The sequence below is a fragment of the Schistocerca piceifrons genome, chromosome 2 (genome assembly GCF_021461385.2).
Source record: "Schistocerca piceifrons isolate TAMUIC-IGC-003096 chromosome 2, iqSchPice1.1, whole genome shotgun sequence".
Taxonomy (NCBI): Eukaryota; Metazoa; Arthropoda; class Insecta; order Orthoptera; family Acrididae; genus Schistocerca; species Schistocerca piceifrons.
In genome coordinates, this window is record NC_060139.1 from 185,785,214 (window position 1) to 185,809,561 (window position 24,348).

The window sequence follows — 24,348 nt, forward strand, 5'->3', positions numbered from 1 at the left end:
GTTTTGAAATATGCCCTGTAGGAACTGCAGAAGTGTACTCAGAAATTATCTCTTTGTTTTTAATTATTTCAGATTTAGATTAAAGTTGAGCCTTAAAGCATCTGTAAGATTTTAATAGCACAGTGAAGACCTTTACCATACTTTTGAGATGTCTAATCACATATTATCAAAACTAATATTGTATCATCTCGTGCATAACGACAGTATACTGGTACTATTCTTTATGTTTAAAAATACAGAGCAAACCAGCTGTAGCCTATAGTATCTCTGATGTCATTCAGAAGAGAAGCGTTTCGCTCTCTCTCGTCTTTTAATTTTTCTATGGTAAGGTGGAGGCTACTGTACGAAGGGTATTCTTGTATTACAGGATGTGTTGGTCCTATCATTACAACTGTTAGGAAAAATCTGTTCTATTTTTCTTCTTCATATGTTCATCTTTGCTTGTTTTATTCTCCATATGGATATATGGAGGTTAAGATTCAACTTATGCAAATATACTGTATGTTTCACTATTGTATTGCCTGCTTGGGGTATTATGAAAATTGATGATTTTTTTAATGTGGGTTTCTATCAAAGTCTTTTGGTACTTAAGTGTCACTGAAAAATCAAGAATCTTAATTTGTATAATAATGATCATTGGTGCTACAGGGTCTGTGTAAGTGATCCCTGATTGTCTCGTGAACTTGGCAGTTGCTGCACACACATGAGAAAGACCTAGGGATATCTTTCCAAAGAAAGAAAAAATTATTTATTTTTCTGTTGTAGATATGTTGCTGAAGTGTGCACATGTCAACCGCAATTCTGCCCCAAGAGAGGTTCACTGTTGCCAGACTTGTGGAAAAACATTCAGAAATTATGAATCTTTTTGCAAGCATATGCCTGTGCATGAAGGAAAGACTCGGTGCCCCATATGCCAAGTGGTACTTTGTCGAACGTCTTACGTCAAACAGCATATGGTAACAGTGCACCATGTTGTTTTGCAACCAGAACCAAACACTAGTGGATCAGAGTGGACTGGCAGGCAGTGACACTAGGCAGTATATCTTTGTTGGTTAGATAAATGTGGATATATACATGAGAATGTGGGTGTAATAATTAGTTGCAAAAAATATACGACATATTGTGTTTTACAAAATGTATAGTGTATGTAGCTTTTCTGCATCATTTTCGTGAATATATTCTAGGTTAAAATAGTTTGAACATTTTTATTGTGTAATTTAGTTTCATTATTTGCATGTTACATGAATCATAATAGCGACCTCTCGCTGTGATTGAAACAAGTCAGTTTTATAATTATCGTACATTTTCTCGATGAAAAAATGGAAATTTGTGGCCCATTTATGTGACTCTCTCTCTCTCTCTCTCTCTCTCTCTCTCTCTCTCACACACACACACACACACACACACACACACATTCTTCTATGGAATAGGAGTCATAATGAAAGTGTTATCTGAAGTTAATTTTAGTATCTATGGCCTCACTGGGTAGGTACTCTAAGATTTTTATGAATGAGTAACTCTCTCCTTTCTGTGCCACACTAAGGTTGAGTGAAAGATAGTGTAAATAATTTCTTCTTGTAATATATTTATGAATGTTACTGTTGTTACCAGCCTGTGATTTATTATTGACAACAAACGCCATAAGGGAGTAAATGCACAGTGAGAGTTACTGGTACACCCAACTGTTTAAAGAACTGTCTATAGGAGCTTCTAGAGTGGACACCACACTTGTTACGAACTTGTGTGTAACAAACATTTTCTTCCTTGATGACAAGTTATAAAATAAAACAGTGAAAATAGGAAAATTAAGCCAACTGTTTGACTATTTCCTCTCCAAAATCTGATTTATCCATAAACCAGAAGTGGCAGAGCCGAGAGGTTTAAGATGATATGTATCATGTGACTTCCATTCCAGATTCTTATTAATGTAGATATATAAGAATTTAGAATATTGTTTTATTTATTTACACTCGTGTTATCAGGCCTCCTGAATTGCATGTAATGTGTTCTTTCTAAGTTCAGCAACAGTCCATTTGCAGAGAACTGGTTATTAATCTTCAAGAAAATATTATTTACATTGTCAAGTTTTTAATCCTCACATGATATGCTTATTGCATACACGATATAAGATTACTTAATATAACAAGAACAATAGCGGATTCAGTGTTGTTTCTAGTTGTACTCCTGTAGTGATTATTCCCATTTTTGAAGATGATGTTTCAATGTGGATCCCCCCCTGGGTTTCTTAATTAAACTTTCTGGATTCTTTTAGTTCGATAAGATGAAAATCAGTTGCCAGCAAGATTCTTGATACCGTAGTATTTGAGCTTCTCTTAAAAAATATCTTTTGTAATATTTTGGAAGATGAATGATGACTTGTAAGTAGCCATATGAAACTTCCATATCTAAACCTTTTAAAATCCTGGGCAATGCTGACTTTTAAATAATTTTCTTGAAAGAAAAACACCTTACTACACTAAATTTTCACCTTTTCCAGAGAGTGCCCATGTAGAGTATAATACACCGGGATATTCCATTCTTTTATTCTCCTTGAAGTATGTTGTCATGTCATTATTTTGTGGACTTTAAATACTAATATCTCCTCTATGCCTCTGGTAAACAATTCAGTTCACAATATTAAGATAATTGTCAGTACTCCCAAAAAGGTTATGTATCTGCTACATAAATTAATGAAAAAGAATATTACCAACTCAGTGTCAACACAGCAATTTTTTTTCAGTTAGTGTTTTAAGTTATGCAGTGAATCCCAAGACTCCAGGGAGAACAAATTAGAAGCACTGGGGTGTAGATGTGGAGAACTGTAGTAAAATGACCTCCGAGACACTGTAAAAATAAGTCAATGAAAAAAGGTCACTGATTTAACATCATACAAAATAGAAAAATCAAATTGATTGGGCATCTAATTCAGCACAATAATTTTTTAAAGAATACCACAAAGAAAAAATCATGGGATAGGCACAGAACATCAATATTGCAGAGTGTGATCAGTGGAATGAATTGTAAAAGCTACAACCACAGGTTGCAGATGGCAAAGAATCGCAGATGAACGCCTGCAGCAGCAACACATTGTCTTTGGTTAATGATGATGGTGGTCATTATCACAATGATTTCAGCAATATGGACATGATGATAACTGGCGGCATTACTACAAAAATTGATGTAGCTAGTGATTACTTCTTTAAAAAATCTAATTGTGAATGAAAATTATGTTTATATGATTTGGTCACAAGACCTGTGTCAGCTACACATTTTTTACTTCTACTTTCTCTTTCATGCTAGGCAACACCGAAGTTTGGCCTCTACATTTTGTACTGGAATAGCCAACTAACAGAAGTAATTAGCTTTTTATAGGGAAGCTAGCATTACCTATGGAAATGTTTAAGGATAGTGTAGAGTAAGGATAGTGTAGAGCGGCTGTATGAAAGTAGCTTTCACACTTAAAATGTTAGCTTGTGATGGTGTCCTAAAGTTACAGGAAGGCAAAGTAGTAAAACTGTCCAGAATCAACAGCATTTTTGAAGATTCATCTCATGACAAATTTTTTCATGTTTAGTGTGTGTAAATTGCACACAGAAAAAAAATACAAAAGAAAAATTTTGATAATTTTGTTTGTTGTCATTAAACAGACCAGAAATATACTTATTGAATGTACTCCAGGCCATATATAAAACAAAAAGTCCAATGAAAACAGTGGAGGTGCTGTGAAAATACGTCAGTGTTCGATTTTAGTGTGATGGTTGGGATTCATCTGACATATTACAGACACATATAGAGAAATACCTTGTAGGAACTGCTCATATCATTATGTTTTTCCAGTTGTAAAATTTTATCAAATCTACGAGAGTCAAGAAAAGTAAATGCAGAACCATCATACATTCAGTGTCATTTTTTCCATGAATGTATGCACCATAAACAGTTATGCTATGAGGATTGAGGATTGGTGTTACCAAACTAACATGCTGTGATATTTGCATTTTTTATCAATATGAGTTATCATCGTAATAGGTTATACAATGAAAACAATAACAGTGTACAACTGAAAATAAATCTAGAACAAAGATACATTCATTGATGAACAAAGAAATAAGTAAGTTTGGAAAAATTTAAAATGTGGCAACAGGAGTTAACTCTGATTTCCAAGGTGAATTAGGAGTGTGGTACAGAAATTTTACAAACCTCTAGTACTTAATTAAAACGTGATGTTTCAGAATAAATGTGATTTTTAAAGTGCAAAGTAGAGTTAGCTGATGGTAACTGTGGAAATGTAAACACCTTTGTGGTTATGGGGCTGTAAACAATAGGGACAGGTAAACTGTATATAAGTGTTACAGACATGAGAATAATTAGTACTTTTTGTGTTTACTAAAACAAACATGTGGTACCTGGATTTTATCAAGAGGATTATGTTTTAAAATTCTATTTTGTTTTACCAGATCTATCTTCTGTTTCTCAGTAATTCTAATTTTTTCTCTACTATCCAAACTATGTTCATGTCTGTTATGTTGCAAAATTCTGGTAAAGCAACTTTTATTTTGAAACTTACTGCTTTAATCTGGTTGTATGCAACCCGTACAGTGCAAATAATGATACATAATAGAAGGAGTAAAGCAAACAAGCCACTTTATTGTTGGGGTGATCGGTTGACAGGCATATAAACAAGACTGAAAACGTTGTTAAGCCTTAGGATGTTGTCATCCTTGAGAAAAGACATAGATATACACCTCTGCATGGCTTCATTGTACCAACTGACTGTGTTCTATCAGTGCTGCTGGTATCTTCTGTCTCAGTTAATATATTTTTTTTATTTAAAAAGAAAATTATGTGTGGGAAGGGTATTAACGTGATTTCATGTTGAGCTCAACTGTAAGATTATTCTCAAATACTGAATTGGATACAGGCTTGTCGCATACATGGCAAAGTCTTTTTTGTGTAGGGTGTATCTCCAATAGCACTTGAACATACACAAAGGAAAGATACAATTGTACGATTTGCTGTTCCATTTTCAGTGGGAGAGCTCATGAGAAACTGTATTTACATATTGACACTGATAATGAGACAACGGAAAATCCACACATCTTTTATTTTCTGAAATTCAAGTTAATTCACTAGTTACGTCAAACAACCAAGCTGTATGTTACTTTTGACAGATTGGATGTGGGAGAGTTTGTCTTTCACTTGGTAGTATTTTGTAACTCCGCTGGCATATTGTATTGCAAATATTTAAAAGGTTCATAGAGAAAGACTTAAAATGATATAATTTTCAAGGTGATAACTACCATGCCAGGCAGTGGAATCCAGCACTGTACAATAAAAACTGGGGATTAGAATGTTTTATGATAAAAGTGTGTTTTTACTGTTACACATTCTTGAAATGTCCAAGTTAAGTCTTTTACTGGAATAGGGTTATCTAAATTATATCATTCGTTTGAATAAAAACATGAAATGAGCATTTTATTACTGCAGTCTATTTCTTTGTTTTTAAGCATCAACTCACTCTCAGGCAACCATTCGTAATACAGTTGTGACTGTACTATGATTGTAATCTAAACTTGAATACGTAAGTTGTTGTGATGTCCTTTATTCTAATGATGTTGATGAAATTTCACTTTTGATACACATGGAAATTTTGTTTTCTAGTTGGTGAAAGTTGGAGCATTAGTAAATACTGTAAGATGAGTCTTTGTATATTCCTGGGTTGGGGTTGGGTTGTTTGGGGGAAGAGACCAAACAGCAAGGTCATCGGATTAGGGAAGGGTGGGGAAGGAAGTCGGCCGTGCCCTTTCAAAGGAACCATCCCAGCATTTGCCTGGAACGATTTAGGGAAATCACGGAAAACCTAAATCAGGATGGCCGGACGCGGGATTGAACCGTCGTCCTCCCGAATGCGAGTCCAGTGTGCTACCACTGCGCCACCTTGCTCGGTGTATATTCCTGCAATGTATACTTGTATCTACCATTGTATTGTTGTAACTGCATAATCAGTTTGCTCTCTCACACCAAACAACAAAAAGAAGTGATGGACAAATTGCTTTTTCACTTAATATATGTTACTCTCACATGAAACATACATTATACTTTATGCTAGATTTGTGCATTGTACACTGAGCAAAGTGATGCAGTGGTTAGCGTGCTGGAATCACATTTTGGAGGAGTGGACTTCAAGTCCCCTTCCAGCCATCGTGGTTTTGGTTTTACACTGTTTCTGTTTATTGGTGAAGGTGAATCAGGCTGTAGTTCATTACAAAAATATTATTGTGAATGTCCTTTCCATGTGTGAGATAACTTAAAGAAACATAAAATTCTGATTTTGCTTTACTTAATAATGTCTTTTTTAATTTTTTCCCACACACAAATAACTTCTTTCATCTCAGGAAGTAATGTGTTGATGTGAAAAAAGCCCCATTGCACTGTGGCTGGGAGACCTTGTTACGGTGCCAGTGTCTCTATAACTGGTAATGTCAGTCAGTTCAAAGGTTGGCAGACTGCAGTAGCATACCACCTACAGTGCTCAAACGAACAATATGCTTGACTCCATCTCTTCAACAAGACATTAAACTCTAATCTTCATTTATTGTGCAAGTGCTTCTTTGCCAGATCTTTCCTGTGTTGTTTACATATTTATGCATTTATTCTACTGAATTTACTAGTGTAACATGAAGTATGCAACCGGTTTGTCAGTTACAAAATATATCTTTAGCATACAGAATCATTAAACTAAAAGCTATAGCACATTGTTATTGGCTAAATATGTACAGACATAAGCTTATACATGAACTTGAATAATTTGTCATACTGTATCAAAAGGAAAATTATCTTGAGAAGACTATAAAAATACAAGGATACAGACTGGTTGGCCACTGCTTATCTTCAGGACTTTGAATTCCAGTACACGTAGCAGATATGTTTAGGAGTGCAGACACTTAACCTAGCTTTCAGAACTATTAGGGATGGGTCGGGGGAAGATTACAAAGGAACAGCTGGTCGTTCAGGTTACAGGATGACAGGGAAAATGATGATATTTGTTTCTCCTTGTCCTCCTAACCAGTCCCTTCTTATCCTGTGGTCTGACTGACCTGGCATTCCCTTGTAACCTTGCCTGATCCACCCTTCTTTCCTCCTGGAGGAAAGAGCTATTAGTTGTACATTGTATTTGTATTCCACCTCCTGAAGGTAAATTCTGGCAAACCCTCCGGTCTCTGCAATTTCTAGTACTTTCATGTAAACAGCTTCTATTATGAGAATATCATACATCTCTTTTTTCTTGTTTTTTTTTTTTTTTTTTTTTTTTTTTTTTTTTTTTTTTTTTTTTTTTTTTTTTTTTTTTTTTTTTTATCATAGTGCAGTCACAATGATGTAATTGGAATTAATATCCGATAATGAGCACGAGCTCAAACTACAAAGTGAGAAAATAAAAATGTGTGCAGTAAATTTGTGTATGTTGTATGAATGATGGTAGTATTATAAAATCCGTTTTTCACGCAGTTTCATATTAAATATAGAAACTCATAGTGACAATGCTGTGGTGCAGCTAATCATTTTCATATATCTTAGGATATGTGAATATTTTTCTGTTAACAGAGACCCTTGGATTGAAATTGTACAGCTTATACTTAAATCATGTCAGTGCTCTGATATAAGAACAATCATAATAGTATCAGTAGATGCTATTTAAATGCATCCCTAAAAATTAACTCTTAGCGGCTTTAAAAAAAAAAAAAAAAAGAGGGGGGGGCGTGATGGCTTAGTTTAACACTCTGAGAAGATTTCTTGACAAATAAGAGAGTTCAGAGAAAAAGTGAAACCATTTTCCTGCTCTTCATTTTACAAATTATTTAAAATTGTGTAGCTGAGACGATATTGCATTTCCTTTCTATTTGCTATGTACGTTCTTGTTAAAATAACAATTCATATAGTTTTGACCAAGTTAGTAATTTATATTTTTTATTTATTTTTTATTTCCTAAATTGTTACTTAATAGTCCTCACAGTAGTTTATGCTTGCTGTTTTAACATAGTGAGTGAGTAATGATGCATTTGTCTGATTGCAATAATGTGCCTGTTAACAATAACTCTTGTTTTTCCTTACAATTGAATATTTTGGAGTTGTTATCAGTTGCTGATCATAAAAATGGGAAAAGACATTGTAAATGCAATAAAGCTTCAGGAAAGTAGTTGATTATTGCAATATTAGGAGGAAATTCATGTACTTATGAAAATTAGATTGTGAATGTACAATTACTTTATTGCTTTGTTGTGAAAACTTACTTTTTTCATGTAGTGGGCAGTAATGTTACCATGCCTTGTGTTCATGTGCTCATTTCGAATCTCTTTCTATTGAAACTAACATTGTGGTTGATGTAAAGCACATTTATTGAATACCTTTCTATTCATTTTATATCTGTTGAACAGTTGTATACCTCCTGTATTTGGTGACATGTTCGATATTATGAATGACAGTTTGAAAGTTTGTTTGTTTGGTAGCAGGATATTTTGTATCTAATGTAAATACTGTTTTTGTAATGCATAAATATATTTCTGAACTAATACTACTTTTTCAAAAAATGTTTGTTTCAATTGTTATTTACATATTTATGAAATTAATAAACTAAATTGATCTGAAGATAATGGTGAGCCTTCATTGTTATTTACTCACTTTAATATCAACCCTATAATCTGGTGAGATCCTTCTTTCTAGGCACAACATTTTGAGCTGCTTCTGTTTATTTTCCATCATTGTGCAATCCAATAATTTGTAATTCTTTATCTATGTTAATTGATATCATTGATTGTATTCCTGTTGTCAACATATTTATTATCTTTGTTTACTGGATATATGGAATGGAAAATGAGAAATATCAGAAGTAAATATCAAGAGTGGGAGACAAAAAGAGAGAGAGGAGAATAATAAGTGAAGGCAAGAAAGAATGTAAGCCAGTATGTTTAATACACTTTCCAGGAAGTTCCTGCCACTATGTTTGAAATGTATGATTGTGTCTAGAACTGCCTGCCACTTTGTTTGAAACACATGATTGTCTCCCCTTGCATGTTTCAGCAAGACATATCAAGCTGAAATTTACCCAATTAAGCAGATAAAACATCAGAAAGTATAAAAGCAAAACATATTGGCCATGGTACAGTATGAAGGCATTTCTTCTTCAGAAGATGTGGAAATAGGATTGTATTACTTTCTAAAGAAATTTCTAAAGTCCAAGATTCAACACCATTTGTAAATTTAAAAATGCTGCCAAGCACAGTCTTCATCATCTTATTTTACACATTGGTTAGCCTTCACAAAGATTACCTGCCTATTTTCAGAATTTTTATTTTGTTCTTTTCTTCTGTGTTTACGATTACAATCCCACATTTTAATTTAATTTCTAACATTCCCATTTTTAGGCTTCCATACCCCAGATGGCAAGAGGAACCCTAGTATGATCACTTCGTCGTCCATCCATCATTCTGTCTGTTCAACTACTGAAACCCTTTTTCTCAAGAACAGATGGATGTACCAAGCTGAAATTCATGCCACTTACTAATGTCAGTGGTCCCTTGGGGGTGGAAAAAATTGGAGCTTCTAAGTCAGTGAAATCAAAAGATATGGCCACTGCTCTCACATGTTTTGATACTTGCAAACTCAGACATTAAAACCTGAATGGGACTTCCCATTGATCTGGATTCATTATATTTGGCAAGAAACAAAGTTTCACCGTATAGTTAAAGGAAAAAAATCTGAAAATCGTTAATTTGTAATTATAACACACTAAAAAAAAAGTTTGTCATTTTTTTATCCGACTCTCTGTCTGTCCGTCTGTTAACATCCCTTTCTCTCAGGAATGGGAATACATATCACGTTGAAAATTCTGTCACATACAAAGGTCTAAGGCAGGGTGACCAGCTCTTCCATATTTTCTGGGATCTCTCGTAATATAGCAATTCTTATTTAATCATCTCGGGTCCCTTATTGATCGCATGTTTCTCCCACGTATTTTGTCCATGACCAACCTTTTAAATATTAATCTGGCAAACTACTATGGATAATTCAAATTACCAACTGCTCACAAAAGATTTTTGTGTGAGGGGTGATCAAAAAGTTTGTGTTCAAAGGCCATACAGACCAGAATCAGGCAATCATTTCACTGGTGCACCAGGTTGAAGATATCCTTTTGATAGAAAACGCCATGTCCTGCTGTGTGAAGAAGTCTCTCTCTTCCAGCTGCACATCCTCCAATAGAATTGTTGGCCCTTCAAAGCCCATGGGGAGAGATCAGGACCCTATGGTGGGTGCTCATATGTCTCCCACTTGAGTTGATATAACTTCTTCATTACCACATTTGCAATATGGGGACATGTGTTATCATGAAAGAGGAGCTCCCCTTGTCACAGTTTCCTATAGCGGTGGTTTTTGACAGACATGCTGCCCCATACACACTCTTCATTTCCCAGTGGTTGTGTACCAATGATTGTCCTTCGGCAGCCAAGAAAAGAATAACAGCACAGTGATCCTCTTTCACATTTGCTAATGATGTCACCATAGTTCACATTTTCGCATTTACAATGTACGTGTCGGAAAGACATGAATGCCACACTAATCTCTTGTCTACATATTGATACTTACATACCTATATCAGAGTTGCACGGCATTGCATATGTGCTGAAGCAACACCCTCAAATGGAAACTTCTTAGTCGCCCCTCCTATGATAACCAACGCTATTGTCGACATGCAATCTTTTTTTCTGCTTGTGCTTGGGTCAAGGGAATGCAAGGAATGGAAAAAGAATGACATAGCTTGCACGTCTAGAGAATTCATGAGACAGGAATGTTTACTTGTTTCTTGGTCAGTACTAGCAACCCCACGGATGTGCTCACCTTGTACTGATCACCAGCTATGGTGCTAGCTCTGTGACTGTGGTGAAAACAGGAACAACAGAAGAAAGTTGAGTTAAATTTTTTTAAGATTTAGAACACAAACAAATTGATGTGCCAAACCTTATTAAAATCATAGGTTTGTATTAAGCATTCCAGGGTCAAATGCTCACAGAGAGAGAGATTTTTCTCGTATAAACAATACTTTGGCTGATCAGAGAAGCAGTAGCAACTCATAACTGATGAAGTCAAAGTTTATGATGGAAATCAGTTTTGATTATAATTGCAAAGAGTTGGTTTTTTTTTTTAATGATCACAGGAACATAAAAAATTGTATAGTTCTGCAGCTTCTATAAGTAAGTACTTGTAGAGTACATGTAATATACAGGTGCAAATTTGTTAAATTCTGTTGGTATTATATTGTTGTATCATATAATATAAAAATAAATTGTTTTTAGATTCATGTATTAAATGTGACTAAATCTCTCTTAAACCTCCCTTAAAATGAAGGTCAAATGTTGGTCACCCTAGTCTAACACTTCTTCACAGTATAAAAAATTTAAGCTTCTAAGTCAGTGCAGTCAAAAGATACAGCCCTATATGTCTTATATTTTGATACTTGCAAACTCATTCATTAAAACATGCAGGACACTCCCCATTGATCTAAAATCATGAAATTCGGCAGGAAGCAAGGTTTCACAGTACAAGTAAAGGAAAAAAATTGAAAATTGTTAATTTGTAATTATATCACAAAGGAAAAAAGTTATCATTTGCTATATAACTTCGGACTTAAAATTAAAACATTCTCAAAAATCTTAAAATTCCCAGGACTGATATTTTGCCAGTGCCAATTTCAGTAACAGGCAAAAATCATGGAAACCCTTGATTCCTGGAATCGACGAAGTGTCTATAACGTAATTAAGTTTGCATTGAACCCTCTGAGTGCAAGTCCTACTCACACCTGCTTATTTATTTTTTATTTATGTTCAGTAGTCTGACTTGGAAAACAATATCCTTTTCAATCCTTGCCTCAGGCTTGCTAGCTGACGTTATTCAATGTATCATTTGTCATGTATTCAGTCCTGACTGCAATAACATAGATATTATTTTAATTCCACCCTTCTTTATCATTCCATTGCCAGCTTCAGTATATAATTGTTTAGTACCGAAAGATATATTATTTACCACATGGCATCGTTTGATTATTGTACAGTTTATGAATCATTTGTCTTCTGTTAGAATCAGTGCCAGAATTCAGTTTAACTACTTTTATAATTTATTCTATGTATAGCATTTATTCAAATGGGAAGACAGTCTCTTTGTTTTGACCATAGTGAGTACCAATTTCTTTCCCATTTTTTTTTCAGAAAAATTGTGGTGTTATTGTCTTTTTAATGATCTCTCTGTCAACTAGATCATCTTTTTCCTGACCTTACTCTGTGTCTTCAGGAAGTCAGCATGTTCAGTGTCAGTGATGGAGGATAGCTTGACACCCTTCCTATTGCTACCCCTTCCCTTCCCCTCCCTCCTACCTCCCTCCCACCCTCCCTCCCTCCCTCCCTCCCCAGACTGACATTATGTACCCCATCTGTTTGTGTCAAGTGTTATCCATGTGAAAATGAGAAAGCATTTTCAAAATGTTTGTGAATCATGAAACTAAGATGGGATATGGATACCAGACCGGTATTCACCGTGTTGTATGTGGGGAAACTGCCAAAGAACCACATCCGAGCTGGCTGGCATACAAGCCTTCATCATTAATCCACTGCACACATTCAGTCCGGTGCTGGCAGTGCTCTCCAAATCCTGGAAGTGCACATGCTAACACTTGCGGCTATCCAGGTGGGTTTCTTTGTCAACAAAATGTTGACGCATGGCCGAAAAACATAGGATATTCGGGGTGTCCAGGACAGCAGTCCACTCCATGCCAGGGCATGTCTTGTCTTGGGCATTATTCGATCAAGTGAGTCATCTGAGAAAGTGTCAACAGTCTGACTCAAAGCTTCAGTGTATCTGTGTATCCCCATTATTCTTAAAATTCTGGAAAGGCACTCCATCACTTGCTGCTGGACACTTTCTGCTAGCAAGATGAATTACACTTTTCTTTGACCTGTTGTTGCTGTTGTCTTCACTCCAGAGACTGGTTTGATGCAGCTGTCCATGCTACTCTACCCTGTGCAAGCTTCTTCATCTCTCAGTAACTACTGCAACTTACATCCTTCTGAATCCACTTAGTGTATTCATCTCTTGATCTCCCTCTATTATTTTTACCCCCCCCCCTTCCCTCCATTACTAAATTGGTGATCCCTTGATGCCTCAGAACGTGTCCTCCCAACCGGTTCCTTCTTTTACTCAGGTTGTGCCGCAATTTCCTCTTATCCCCAATGCTATTCAGTACCTCCTCATTAGTTAAGTGATCTACACATCTAATCTTCAGCATTCTTCTGTAGCACCACATTTCTATTCTCTTCTTGTCCAAACTATTTATCGTCCATGTTTCACTTCCATACATGGCTACACTCCATACAAATACTTTCAGAAACAACTTCCTGACACTTAAATCTATACTCGGTGTTAACAAATTTCTCTTCTTCAGAAACGCTTTCCTTGCCATAGCCAGTCTACATTTTATATCCTCTTTACTTCGACCATCATCAGTTATTTTGCTCCCCAAATAGCAAAACTCATCTATTACTTTAAGTGCCTCATTTCCTAATATAATTCCCTTGACATTGCCTGATTTAGTTCAACTACATTCCATTATCCTTGTTTTGCTCTTGTTGATGTTCATCTTATATCCTCCTTTCAAGACACTGTCCATCCTGTTCAATTGCCCTTCCAGGTCCGTTGCTGTCTCTGACAGAATTACATTGTCATGGACAAACCTCAAAGTTTTTATTTCTTCTACATGGATTTTAATTCCTGCTCCAAATTTTTCTTTTATTTCCATTACTGCTTGTTCAATACACAAATTGAATACTTTAATGCCCCTCGACTCCTATAACTGCCATCTGGTTTCTGTACAAATTGTAAATGACCTTTCACTCCTTGTATTTTACCCCTGCCACCTTCAGAATTTTAAAGAGAGTGTTCCAGTCAACATTGTCAAAAGCTTTCTCCAAGTCTATAAATGCTAGAAACATAGGTTTGTCTTTCCTTAATCTGTCTTCGAAGATAACTCATAGGGTCAGTATTGCCATGCGCATTCAAACATTTCTCCGGAATCCAAACTGATCTTCCCTGAACTCAGCTTGTACTAGTTTTTTCCATTGTTCTGTAAAGAATTCATGTTAGTATTTTGCTGCCATGACTTACTCAACTGTTACTTCAGTAATTTTCACACCTGTCGACACCTGCTTTCTTTGGTATTGGAATTATTATATTCTTCTTGAAGTCTGAGGGTATTACACCTTTCTCATACATCTTGCTCACCAGTTGGCAGTGTTGTGTCATGAGTGGCTCTCCCAAGTGAATTAGAGGTTTAATGGAATGTTCTCTACTCCTGGAGCCTTTTTTTTTACTTAGGTCTTTCAGTGCTCTGTCAAATTCTTCACACAGTATCATATCTCCCATCTCATCTTCATCTACACCCTCTTCCATTTCCATAATATTACCCTCAAGCACATTGCCCTTGTATACACCCTCTATATACTACTTCCACCTTTCTACTTACCCTTCTTTTCCATCTGAGCTCTTGATGTTCATATAGGTGGTTCTCTTTTCTCAAAAGTTCTCTTTAATTTTCCTGTAGGCAGTATCTATATTACCTAGTGGTATATGTCCCCCGGCGATACAGATAGCCGTACCGTAGGTGCAACCACAATGGAGGGTTATCTGTTGAGAGGCCAGACAAACGTGTGGTTCCTGAAGAGGGGCAGTAGTCTGGATGATTGACTGATCTGGCCTTGTAACATTAACCATAACGGCCTTTCTCTGCTGGTACAGCGAACGGCTGAAAGCAAGGGGGAAGTACAGCGGTAATTTTTCCTGGGGGCATGCAGCTTTACCATATGGTTAAATGATGATGGTGTCCTCTTCGGTAAAATATTCTGGAGGTGAAATAGTCCCCCATTCAGATCTCCGGGTGGGGTGTACTCAGGAGGACATTGTTACCACAAAAAAGAAAACTGACATTCTACAGGTTGTAGGGTGGAATGTTAGATCCCTTAATCGGGCAGGTAGGTTAGAAAATTTAGAAAGGGAAATGGATAGGTTAAAGTTAGATATAGTGGGAATTACTGAAGTTCGGTAGCAGGACGAACAAGACTTTTGGTCAGGTGAATACAGGGTTATAAATACAAAATCAAATAGGGGTAATGCAGGAGTAGGTTTAATAATGAATAAAAAAATAGGAGTGCGGATAAGCTACTACAAACAGCATAGTGAACGCATTATTGTGGCCAAGATAGACACGAAGCCCACGCCTACTACAGTAGTACAAGTTTATATGCCAACTAGCTGTATTTCTTTCCCCCATTCCTATCAATTGTTCCCTTATGCCCTCCCTGAAACTCTGCACAACCTCTGGTTCTTTCAGCTTATCCAGGTCCCATCTCCTTAAATTCCTACCGTTTTGCAGTTTCTTCAGTTTTAATCTACAGTTCATAACCAATAGATTGTGGTCAGAGTCCACATCTGCGCCTGGAAATGTCTTACAATTTAAAACGTGGTTCCTAAATCTCTGTATTACCATTATGTAATCTATCTGAAATCTTCCAGTGTTTCTAGGCCTCTTCCTCGTATATAATCTTCTTTAATGATTCTTAAACCAAGTGTTAGCTGTGATTAAGTTACGCTCTGCACAAAATTTACCAGGCACCTTCCTCTTTCATTCCTGTCATAGAGGAAACGCCCCATGCATTGCAGCGAGCACACCATTAACGTGATAGAAATTTTTGCCTCAGAAATCAAATTATCAGCTTGGTACAAATTTAATAATTCAGGCAGACTCTGCCAGCAGTCAATCGGAATAGGAAATCATTTGGATAACAGAAAATTCCATAATTTAATGAAAGAGAGAGAGAGAGATAGAGAGAGAGAGAGAGAGAGAGAGAGAGAGAGAGAGAGTTAATACAAGTTGTCTTTTAACAGTGTTATACAGCTATTTAGCAGAAGTACTACAGCATTATTTTACTATTCTGTTCAGTATGTTCTTCAGACACTGAAGAGCTATTCAAAGCTTTCAGTTATTTTGAAACCATTCCTCCCTTATGGTCAGGCAGCTTGTAATGATTCCCTAATTAGTCAAGACTAGCGACCTGCCTAACTTCCTTGTGAATCAGTCTATCTCTAATGAAAACCTTGTCAAAACCCCACAATAATCTCTGAGGTTAGTCTTCACATAGAGGCAGTAAAACATGATGTGGGACTTTGAGTAATATGTATAGTTTATTTGCTACTGCACACGTGCATCTCTTGAGCCTCATGCAGACAATGTCATGTTATTGTGCCAGCTCAATTAAAAATACTCTAAGAATAGACTCATTACATTTGGCTACGGGAGCCACTTCTTCGAATAGTAAAGCACAGTATGTTTCAACAACTGTGATATCAGGTGCCTTGCAACCAGTGGCTAACAGATAATTAAGTTTTTAAATTCATCTTTTTTTAAAACTCCTAATTACCATGTTTATTTCATATTCTCTGTTTGAAATACACTCCTGGAAATTGAAATAAGAACACCGTGAATTCATTGTCCCAGGAAGGGGAAACTTTATTGGCACATTCCTGGGGTCAGATACATCACATGATCACACTGACAGAACCACAGGCACATAGACACAGGCAACAGAGCATGCACAATGTCGGCACTAGTACAGTGTATATCCACCTTTCGCAGTAATGCAGGCTACTATTCTCCCATGGAGACGATCGTAGAGATGCTGGATGTAGTCCTGTGGAACGGCTTGCCATGCCATTTCCACCTGGCGCATCAGTTGGACCAGCGTTCGTGCTGGACGTGCAGACCGCGTGAGACGACGCTTCATCCAGTCCCAAACATGCTCAATGGGGGACAGATCCGGAGATCTTGCTGGCCAGGGTAGTTGACTTACACCTTCTAGAGCACGTTGGGTGGCACGGGATACATGCGGACGTGCATTGTCCTGTTGGAACAGCAAGTTCCCTTGCCAGTCTAGAAATGGTAGAACGATGGGTTCGATGACAGTTTGGATGTACCGTGCACTATTCAGTGTCCCCTCGACGATCACCAGTGGTGTACGGCCAGTGTAGGAGATCGCTCCCCACACCATGATGCCGGGTGTTGGCCCTGTGTGCCTCGGTCGTATGCAGTCCTGATTGTGGCGCTCACCTGCACGGCGCCAAACACGCATACGACCATCATTGGCACCAAGGCAGAAGCAACTCTCATCGCTGAAGACGACACGTCTCCATTCGTCCCTCCATTCACGCCTGTCGCGACACCACTGGAGGCGGGCTGCACGATGTTGGGGCGTGAGCGGAAGACGGCCTAACGGTGTGTGGGACCGTAGCCCAGCTTCATGGAGACGGTTGCGAATGGTCCTCGCCGATACCCCAGGAGCAACAGTGTCCCTAATTTGCTGGGAAGTGGCGGTGCGGTCCCCTACAGCACTGCGTAGGATCCTACGGTCTTGGCGTGCATCCGTGCGTCGCTGCGGTCCGGTCCCAAGTCGACGGGCACGTGCACCTTCCGCCGACCACTGGCGACAACATCGATGTACTGTGGAGACCTCACGCCCCACGTGTTGAGCAATTCGGCGGTACGTCCACCCGGCCTCCCGTATGCCCACTATACGCCCTCGCTCAAAGTCCGTCAACTGCACATACGGTTCACGTCCACGCTGTCGCGGCATGCTACCAGTGTTAAAGAGTGCGATGGAGCTGCGTATGCCACGGCAAACTGGCTGACACTGACGGCGGCGGTGCACAAATGCTGCGCAGCTAGCGCCATTCGACGGCCAACACCGCGGTTCCTGGTGTGTCCGCTGTGCTGTGCGTGTGATCATTGCTTGTACAGCCCTCTCGCAGTGTCCGGAGCAAGTATGGTGGGTCTGACACACCGGTGTCAATGTGTTCTTTTTTCCATTTCCAGGAGTGTATGTTTCTGATGAGCATTATTGATCATTCCAGTTTTTTTGCTCAACATTTTGAACAATATGGTGAATTTCAATAGTTCTCATGGGTGTAGAAACTTCCCAAACTACTTGTTATCTTAACTGCAAAGAAGTTGAGTGCTGTAAGCAATTTACAACAACTACTCGACTTTTTGAAGTAAATTGAGGGCTGAAAAACAGAAAAGACAGGAATGAATTCACTGCTTAACTGGTCCAAAAATGAATCTCTTCCTTGTCACCAAAAAACATTTCAATCCTCCATAACATGCAGGATGCAAACCTTATACTAATTGTGTTAGAACACCTCAGTCATTAAGCACACTCCCCAGAAAGTCAAGAGTAGGGACAAACCCAGTCTGACACCAAGTCTTAATGTGTCTTGAAGTTTCACAACAGAGTACACTGCTCTGCAGAGTGACACTTACATTCTACAAATTACTTTAATAACCATTTTGAGTGTCAGATCCTTTAGGTATGAAAAAATTATTACTCACAAGCCTTACATCAGTATATACTGATTTCAGAAAAGAAAAATGCAAGTAACCTGAAAGAGAGACCAACTACATACCTAAAGGGCTGCTCACTATAAATTACAAGCTGTGTTCCTCCCTGTCTCTTCCACAACCAGTTAAGACATTGGAGGAGTGAGGTTCAAGTCCGTATCTGGCCATTTTGATTTAAGTTACTGCATGTACCCCTTTCCACTCTTCATCACTACTCGAATGGTTCTGTAAGCCTAACATAGCCTCTTCATTACCCCTCTCTATCCCTTCTCTGGCCATATTAATGTCCTGTTGCTAATTACCTCAGTGTTGATGAAACGCCTACGTCTGCATCTACATGTACATGACTGTTTGCGATTCACACCTAGGTACTTGTCTGATGGTGCACTGGACTACTTGTGGACTATTTCTCAACCATTCCATTTCTGAAAAGCACAAGTGAAAACTGAGCACCTAGATATTTCCATGGAAGCACCGACTTCTCTTATTATATTGAGATGCTAATACTTCAAGACTGATAAGGAATTCTTGTGGTAGTACATTCCATTCGTTAGTTGTGCAGTTTGCAGCTGCTGGATGTTCATTGTTGCATGTGGACATACTGCAGTATGTCCCCCAATACATCCTGAGCAGTCCTAGTAGTACTATGGGACTAAAACTTACGTATGCTCAATTCAGTTTTGGAAGAACTGTGGACACATACACAGAGAAACACACACAAATTATATACATTTATTCAACAGTAAATTATCGACGGATAACAGTTGGAATAGTATAAAAAAATTTCGAATGACTGTGACATGGGCACACAATGATCGACATAGCCTCCATACAAATGACCCCTATGGTCTTGCTGACCACTGTCTTCACAGAATACATTAACACATGTTGGGTACAGGCAAAATCTAAAACACATGTATATTAAAAAATTTCAATACATACACTGGCATATAGTCACTCGACATTATTAAAAGAAACTTCTTGAAACTTGTGTAGTGAATCTTTGTGTAAAAATTAAATTAAATTTGATGAATTTACACCAAAGAGGTTATGGCCAGGAATGCCAAAGAAAATTCTTAACAAAAACTAAACTTTGTTTTAAAGTAGAATTTTAGTGCTTGCTTGTGTAAACCCATTGTCAGCTCACTTTAACCAGCCGACAGAGAGCCACAAAGCTTTACAAGCTAGCTAAAATCTTTCATAACTCAAATCAGCCATTTAACTTCAAAAGAACTACAGAAAGTTCTGTGTCTACAGCACTAAAATAAATGGTCCCACACAATAAGAACATTTAAACCTTTTACTTCTGTTCCAAAAACAACCAACTTTTTAACCAATAAAAGCCTTAGGCCCAGTTAAAACTGAGTAAGGTGGCGCAGTGGTTAGCACACTGGACTCGCATTCAGGACGACGACGGTTCAACCACGCATCTGGCCATCCTAATTTTAGGTTTTCCGTGATTTTCCTAAATCGCTCCAGGCAAATGCCGGAATGGTTCCTTTGGTAGGGCACAGCTGACTTCCTTCCCTAATCCGATGAGACCGATGACTTCACTGTCTGGTCTCTTCCTGTAAATAACCCAACCACAGTTAAAATTCAGCAGTTCATAGCCCAGACACATATCCAAATGTTCAGACTATGCCCTAATGCCAATGAAAAAACTATGTGCATCCAAACATGATGTTCACCATGCACTGAAGTGTTGCTTTGTTCTCCATCAGCAAACATCTTGGGGAAGCATACCATTAAGCAACTAATATGGGGAGTGGCTCACAACTCTGTCTGGTGTTTCTGGTCACCAGTGTGCAGCACTTCTATTAATAGCATATTGGGTAAAACCACAGCAGCAACAGACTCACTGGTGTAGGCACTACATATCCAGTGTCACATAAAGTACTACTCATAGGCAGGATTTAGAGAGACATTCAGCCAAGCTGTGCATGCTCCTTTATTTTTTATACTGTCAACTCTGTCACCTCCTAACAAGGCTGCAGGTTAGTGTGGCCGAAGATCTTTGACAATCGATCATGGGCATACTTGTCCTTTCCCTCTCAAAACCATGATGGTGGTTGAGGGGAAAGGGGGTCGTCTGGCTTGCCATTATCCTGATTCCTCATCTTCACCGTCATTATTCCTATTTGATGCAAGTTGGCTCAAATGGACCAGCATCCATTTCTTGGTTTCAGGATTCTGCACCCAATAGATCACTGGGATAAATTCAGACAACCAAAGGTCCTATAAACTGTGACAACATTGTCTCAGTAATGCCTTGCACAGCATTATCCAAGACCAAGACCCTGGATGGGCCAAAACTGGCAAAAATAGCTGTGAGATGTTGAATGGTCACATCAGTGGTAACTGACTTACTGGTTATCAACCAGGCTAATCCAATAAACACATCTATTGTGATGAATATGTACTGATACTCGGACTTAGTATGCAGCAGGGTTATAAATATTTTATCCATGGGGCTGCTTTCTCTGTAGGTGCATAAGAACACCCGATGAGTATTGGAATTGGCTTTTGCCATCTTGCAAAGTTCATAATGACCAATAAAGCTTTTACTATCCTTCAGAAGATTGTTCCACTTAAGATAGCCTTTAACTTTCTGGACTTTCTTAGCATAAGCCAGATGTCCGCCACACAACGAACCGTGGAAATACTTAACCACCACTTGTATCAACTTCCTGGGCAAGCAAATTTTCATGTTGTCATCATATCATGTTTGGTAATACATACTCTTTTTGAAATACTATACTTGTCGACTGTCTCTCCCTGACGCAGTCTTTCCAAAATGCTGCCGATTTCGGGATCCTGCTCCTGCTCCTGCTTCAGATTACCAAACAGTAATGGGATCTCAGAAAAGACAGCAGCAACCGCTTCTGCAGGATATTCCAAGCTATTGGAACCCAAACTAGACAGGTAGAACATCAAAATCAAGGCATTGGCAGTCTGATTTTTAGAGCTATGTATGTGTTTGACCCAAAATTTGAAAGCTGAAACACAGATCGCCCAACAAGCAGTATGGCCGGCTTTCAAGGTGTGGGCAACACCCAGCTCAGCATTTGGTTATCAGTTTCCACTCAAATTCTTTATGTTCAAGATATAACTCAAGTTTCTGAAGTGAAGTGCAAATAGAACTGCAAGGGGATGTAACTCATATACCGAACATTTCTGTTCCAACTCTGAGAGACTCTGTGAAGCATAAGCGAGTGGCCTGCACTCACCCTCCTCCTCCTCAAGCAATAGGGAAGCAAGTCCACTATTCGAGGCATCAGTTTCCACCACAAAGTCTTAAAAAGTCCGATACATACAATAAGGGAACACTAGCAAAATCTCTCTTCAGGTAATCAAACACTGGCTGTTGTAAATGTGTCCAGCAAAAACTGATCTTTTATGCATGACTGATTAAGGGATGTGGCAAGCTGGGCAAAATTAGGAATAAATTTCTGGAAGAAGTTGACCATCCCACTGTACTGGGTAACACCCTTTTTGTCCCTAGGTGGCTTCAAACTATAAATAGCTTCAGTTCGACTCTGATTGTCTCTATCCCCATGCTCAAAACAATGTTCCCAATGAAGGATATCTGACTGTGAACCAAGCTGACCTTACATAGCATAACAGTTAAGCCAGATTCCCTCAAATAGTGTAAAACTTACTCATGTGCCCAGATATTCATCAGGCTTGTTGTTTATCACAACATCATCGAGATAGATGTACCCAAACTTTAAATCACCAAAGACTGTGTCCCATAATCCCAGAAAAACCGCAGCTCCCTTAGCCAACCAGCCATCCTGATTTAGGTTTTCCGTGATTTCCCTAAATCCCTCAAGGCAAATGCCGGGATGGTTCCTTTGAAAGGGCATGGCCGACTTCCTTACCCGCCCTTCCCTAATCCGATGAGACCAATGACCTCACTGTCTGGTCTCCTCCCCCAAAACAACACAACGCTGAGCCAACCCAAAGGAAACACATTCCAATTCATAAAGATTGTAAACAGTACTGAAAGCGGTAGCTGCTTTAGACCCTTCCGCCAAGACGATTTGTTCAGTAAGCTTGGTTCGAATCAATAACAAAAACCAAGAGAAACAGATACGTACAAGGTGTACAACTTTGCTTCCACCATTTTTTCCCCAACATTTGAGGCTTTAATGAAACAAACTGGTTACAGATGTATCATTCAAAGTATTTTCCATCGTTGGCCACTGCTTTGAAAAAATTGTTCATCTTTTGAAGCGATCCACAAATCGATCCAATTTGTGACTTCTTCATGAGATTAAAAGTGCCGGTCAGCCAGGCCATGTGCCATTGATCTAAACAGATGATAGTCAGAGGGAGCAATGTCTGGAGAACATGGCGGTTGGGGTAGGACTTCCCATTTTAACGTTTCCAAGTATGTTTTGACCTCTTTTGCAATGTTGAGCGTTGTCATGCTGCAAAATCACTTTATCATGCCTAATGCCGTATTGCGGCCATTTGTCTTTTAATGCTCTGCTCAGACGCATTAACTGCGTTCGATAATGAGCACCTGTGATTGTTTCACTTGGTTTTAACACCTCATAGTTCAAAATGCTAAGCTGGTGCCACCAAATGCAGAGCATCATCTTGGAGCCATGAATATTTGGTTTGGCCATCAACGTGGAAGCATAGCTGCGCTATCCCCATGATTTTTTGCATTTAGGGTTATCGTAATGAACCCATTTTTCGTCCCCATGAGAAATCCCTTCCGTTTTTGCCTCTGAAGCAACTGTTCACAAACACACAAATGCCGTTCAATGTCTTTTGGTTTCAGCTCACACGGGACCCAAGTTCCTTCTTTCTGAATCATGCCCATAGCCGTTAGACATTTTGAAATGGCTTGCTGTGTCACTCCGACTAATCGTGCCAATTCTTCTTGAGTTTTATGCAGGTCTTCACTTAGCAGTGTCTCCAATAGTGCATCTTTAAAAACATTCTCTCTTCCACCACTATGCCGGTCTATCACGTTAAAATCGTCATTCTTGAAGCATTGAAACCACTCACGACACGTTCTATCACTAATAGTGTCCTTACCATACGTACTTGAGAGCATTCAACGAGACTCAGTCGCTGTTTTCTTCATACTGAAACAAAACAGTTACACCTTCTGCAAATGACGAGAATTAGGCTCGTAAAATGACATTTTCAATCAAGAACAACTTTATGATGCAGACACAAATCGACTAATGTTTGAATGAGGTTATGTTGACTGAGGTCCAAGCTAACTGCCTGATGTTTGCGATCTGTTTCTTTCAACCGCTATTTACCATTGTCGCCACCTATTGGCAAACAGCGGAAGCAAAGTTGTACATTTTGTAAATGTGGCATTGGAAATGATCCCTGCACCTCTTACTGAATCAGGGCACGATAGTCTGCTCTTCTGGGCAGTATCCCATCCCACCAGCCTTAGGCACCAGGAAAATGGGTGAGGCATACGGGAGGCCAAATATCTAATAACCCCCTCCCTCATCCTTCAAAAGCTGATCCACAATCCTATATAATTCCTCCATTTTCGGCAGTGGTAACTGATATGGGGCTTGTCTGATAGGTGCGTGATTGATCAATTGAATCCAGTATTGGATGTTATTAGTGACTCCCAAATTATCGGAGAATACCTCAAGAAATTTCTCAAGACGATGTACCACATATTCAGTGTGATCTTCATGTAAATGACTGAAGTTAAACCTGCTGGCCTCACTACTGACACACAAAGTCTTTGCTGAATGTTTGCCTGACGAAAGAGAACCTTTACTACCTCCATAACTTAAAAAGAAAGAAATAAAAATACTTTCACATACGTCCAGTATTAGTTAAGAAGTCACACCCCAGTTTTATCTGAGTAGTCAACC

General features: G+C 38.5%; 1 protein-coding gene across 8 annotated transcripts in view; it reads left to right on the top strand.

Annotated features, from left to right (window-relative positions):
* Window positions 1-24,348, top strand: part of LOC124773262 (protein bric-a-brac 2-like) — a 533,990-nt gene that overhangs the window by 229,845 nt on the left and 279,797 nt on the right. The window contains exon 7 of one of the 8 annotated variants that reach the window (XM_047249387.1): window positions 766-1,132. The exons of 6 other annotated variants lie outside the window; for them this stretch is intronic. In XM_047249387.1, the coding sequence (XP_047105343.1) occupies window positions 766-1,028 (263 nt within the window). In that variant the 3' untranslated portion in view covers window positions 1,029-1,132. Of the gene's footprint in view, window positions 1-765; window positions 1,133-24,348 lie in introns of those variants that run through there. One more of the 8 variants, XM_047249386.1, reaches the window with a different exon arrangement.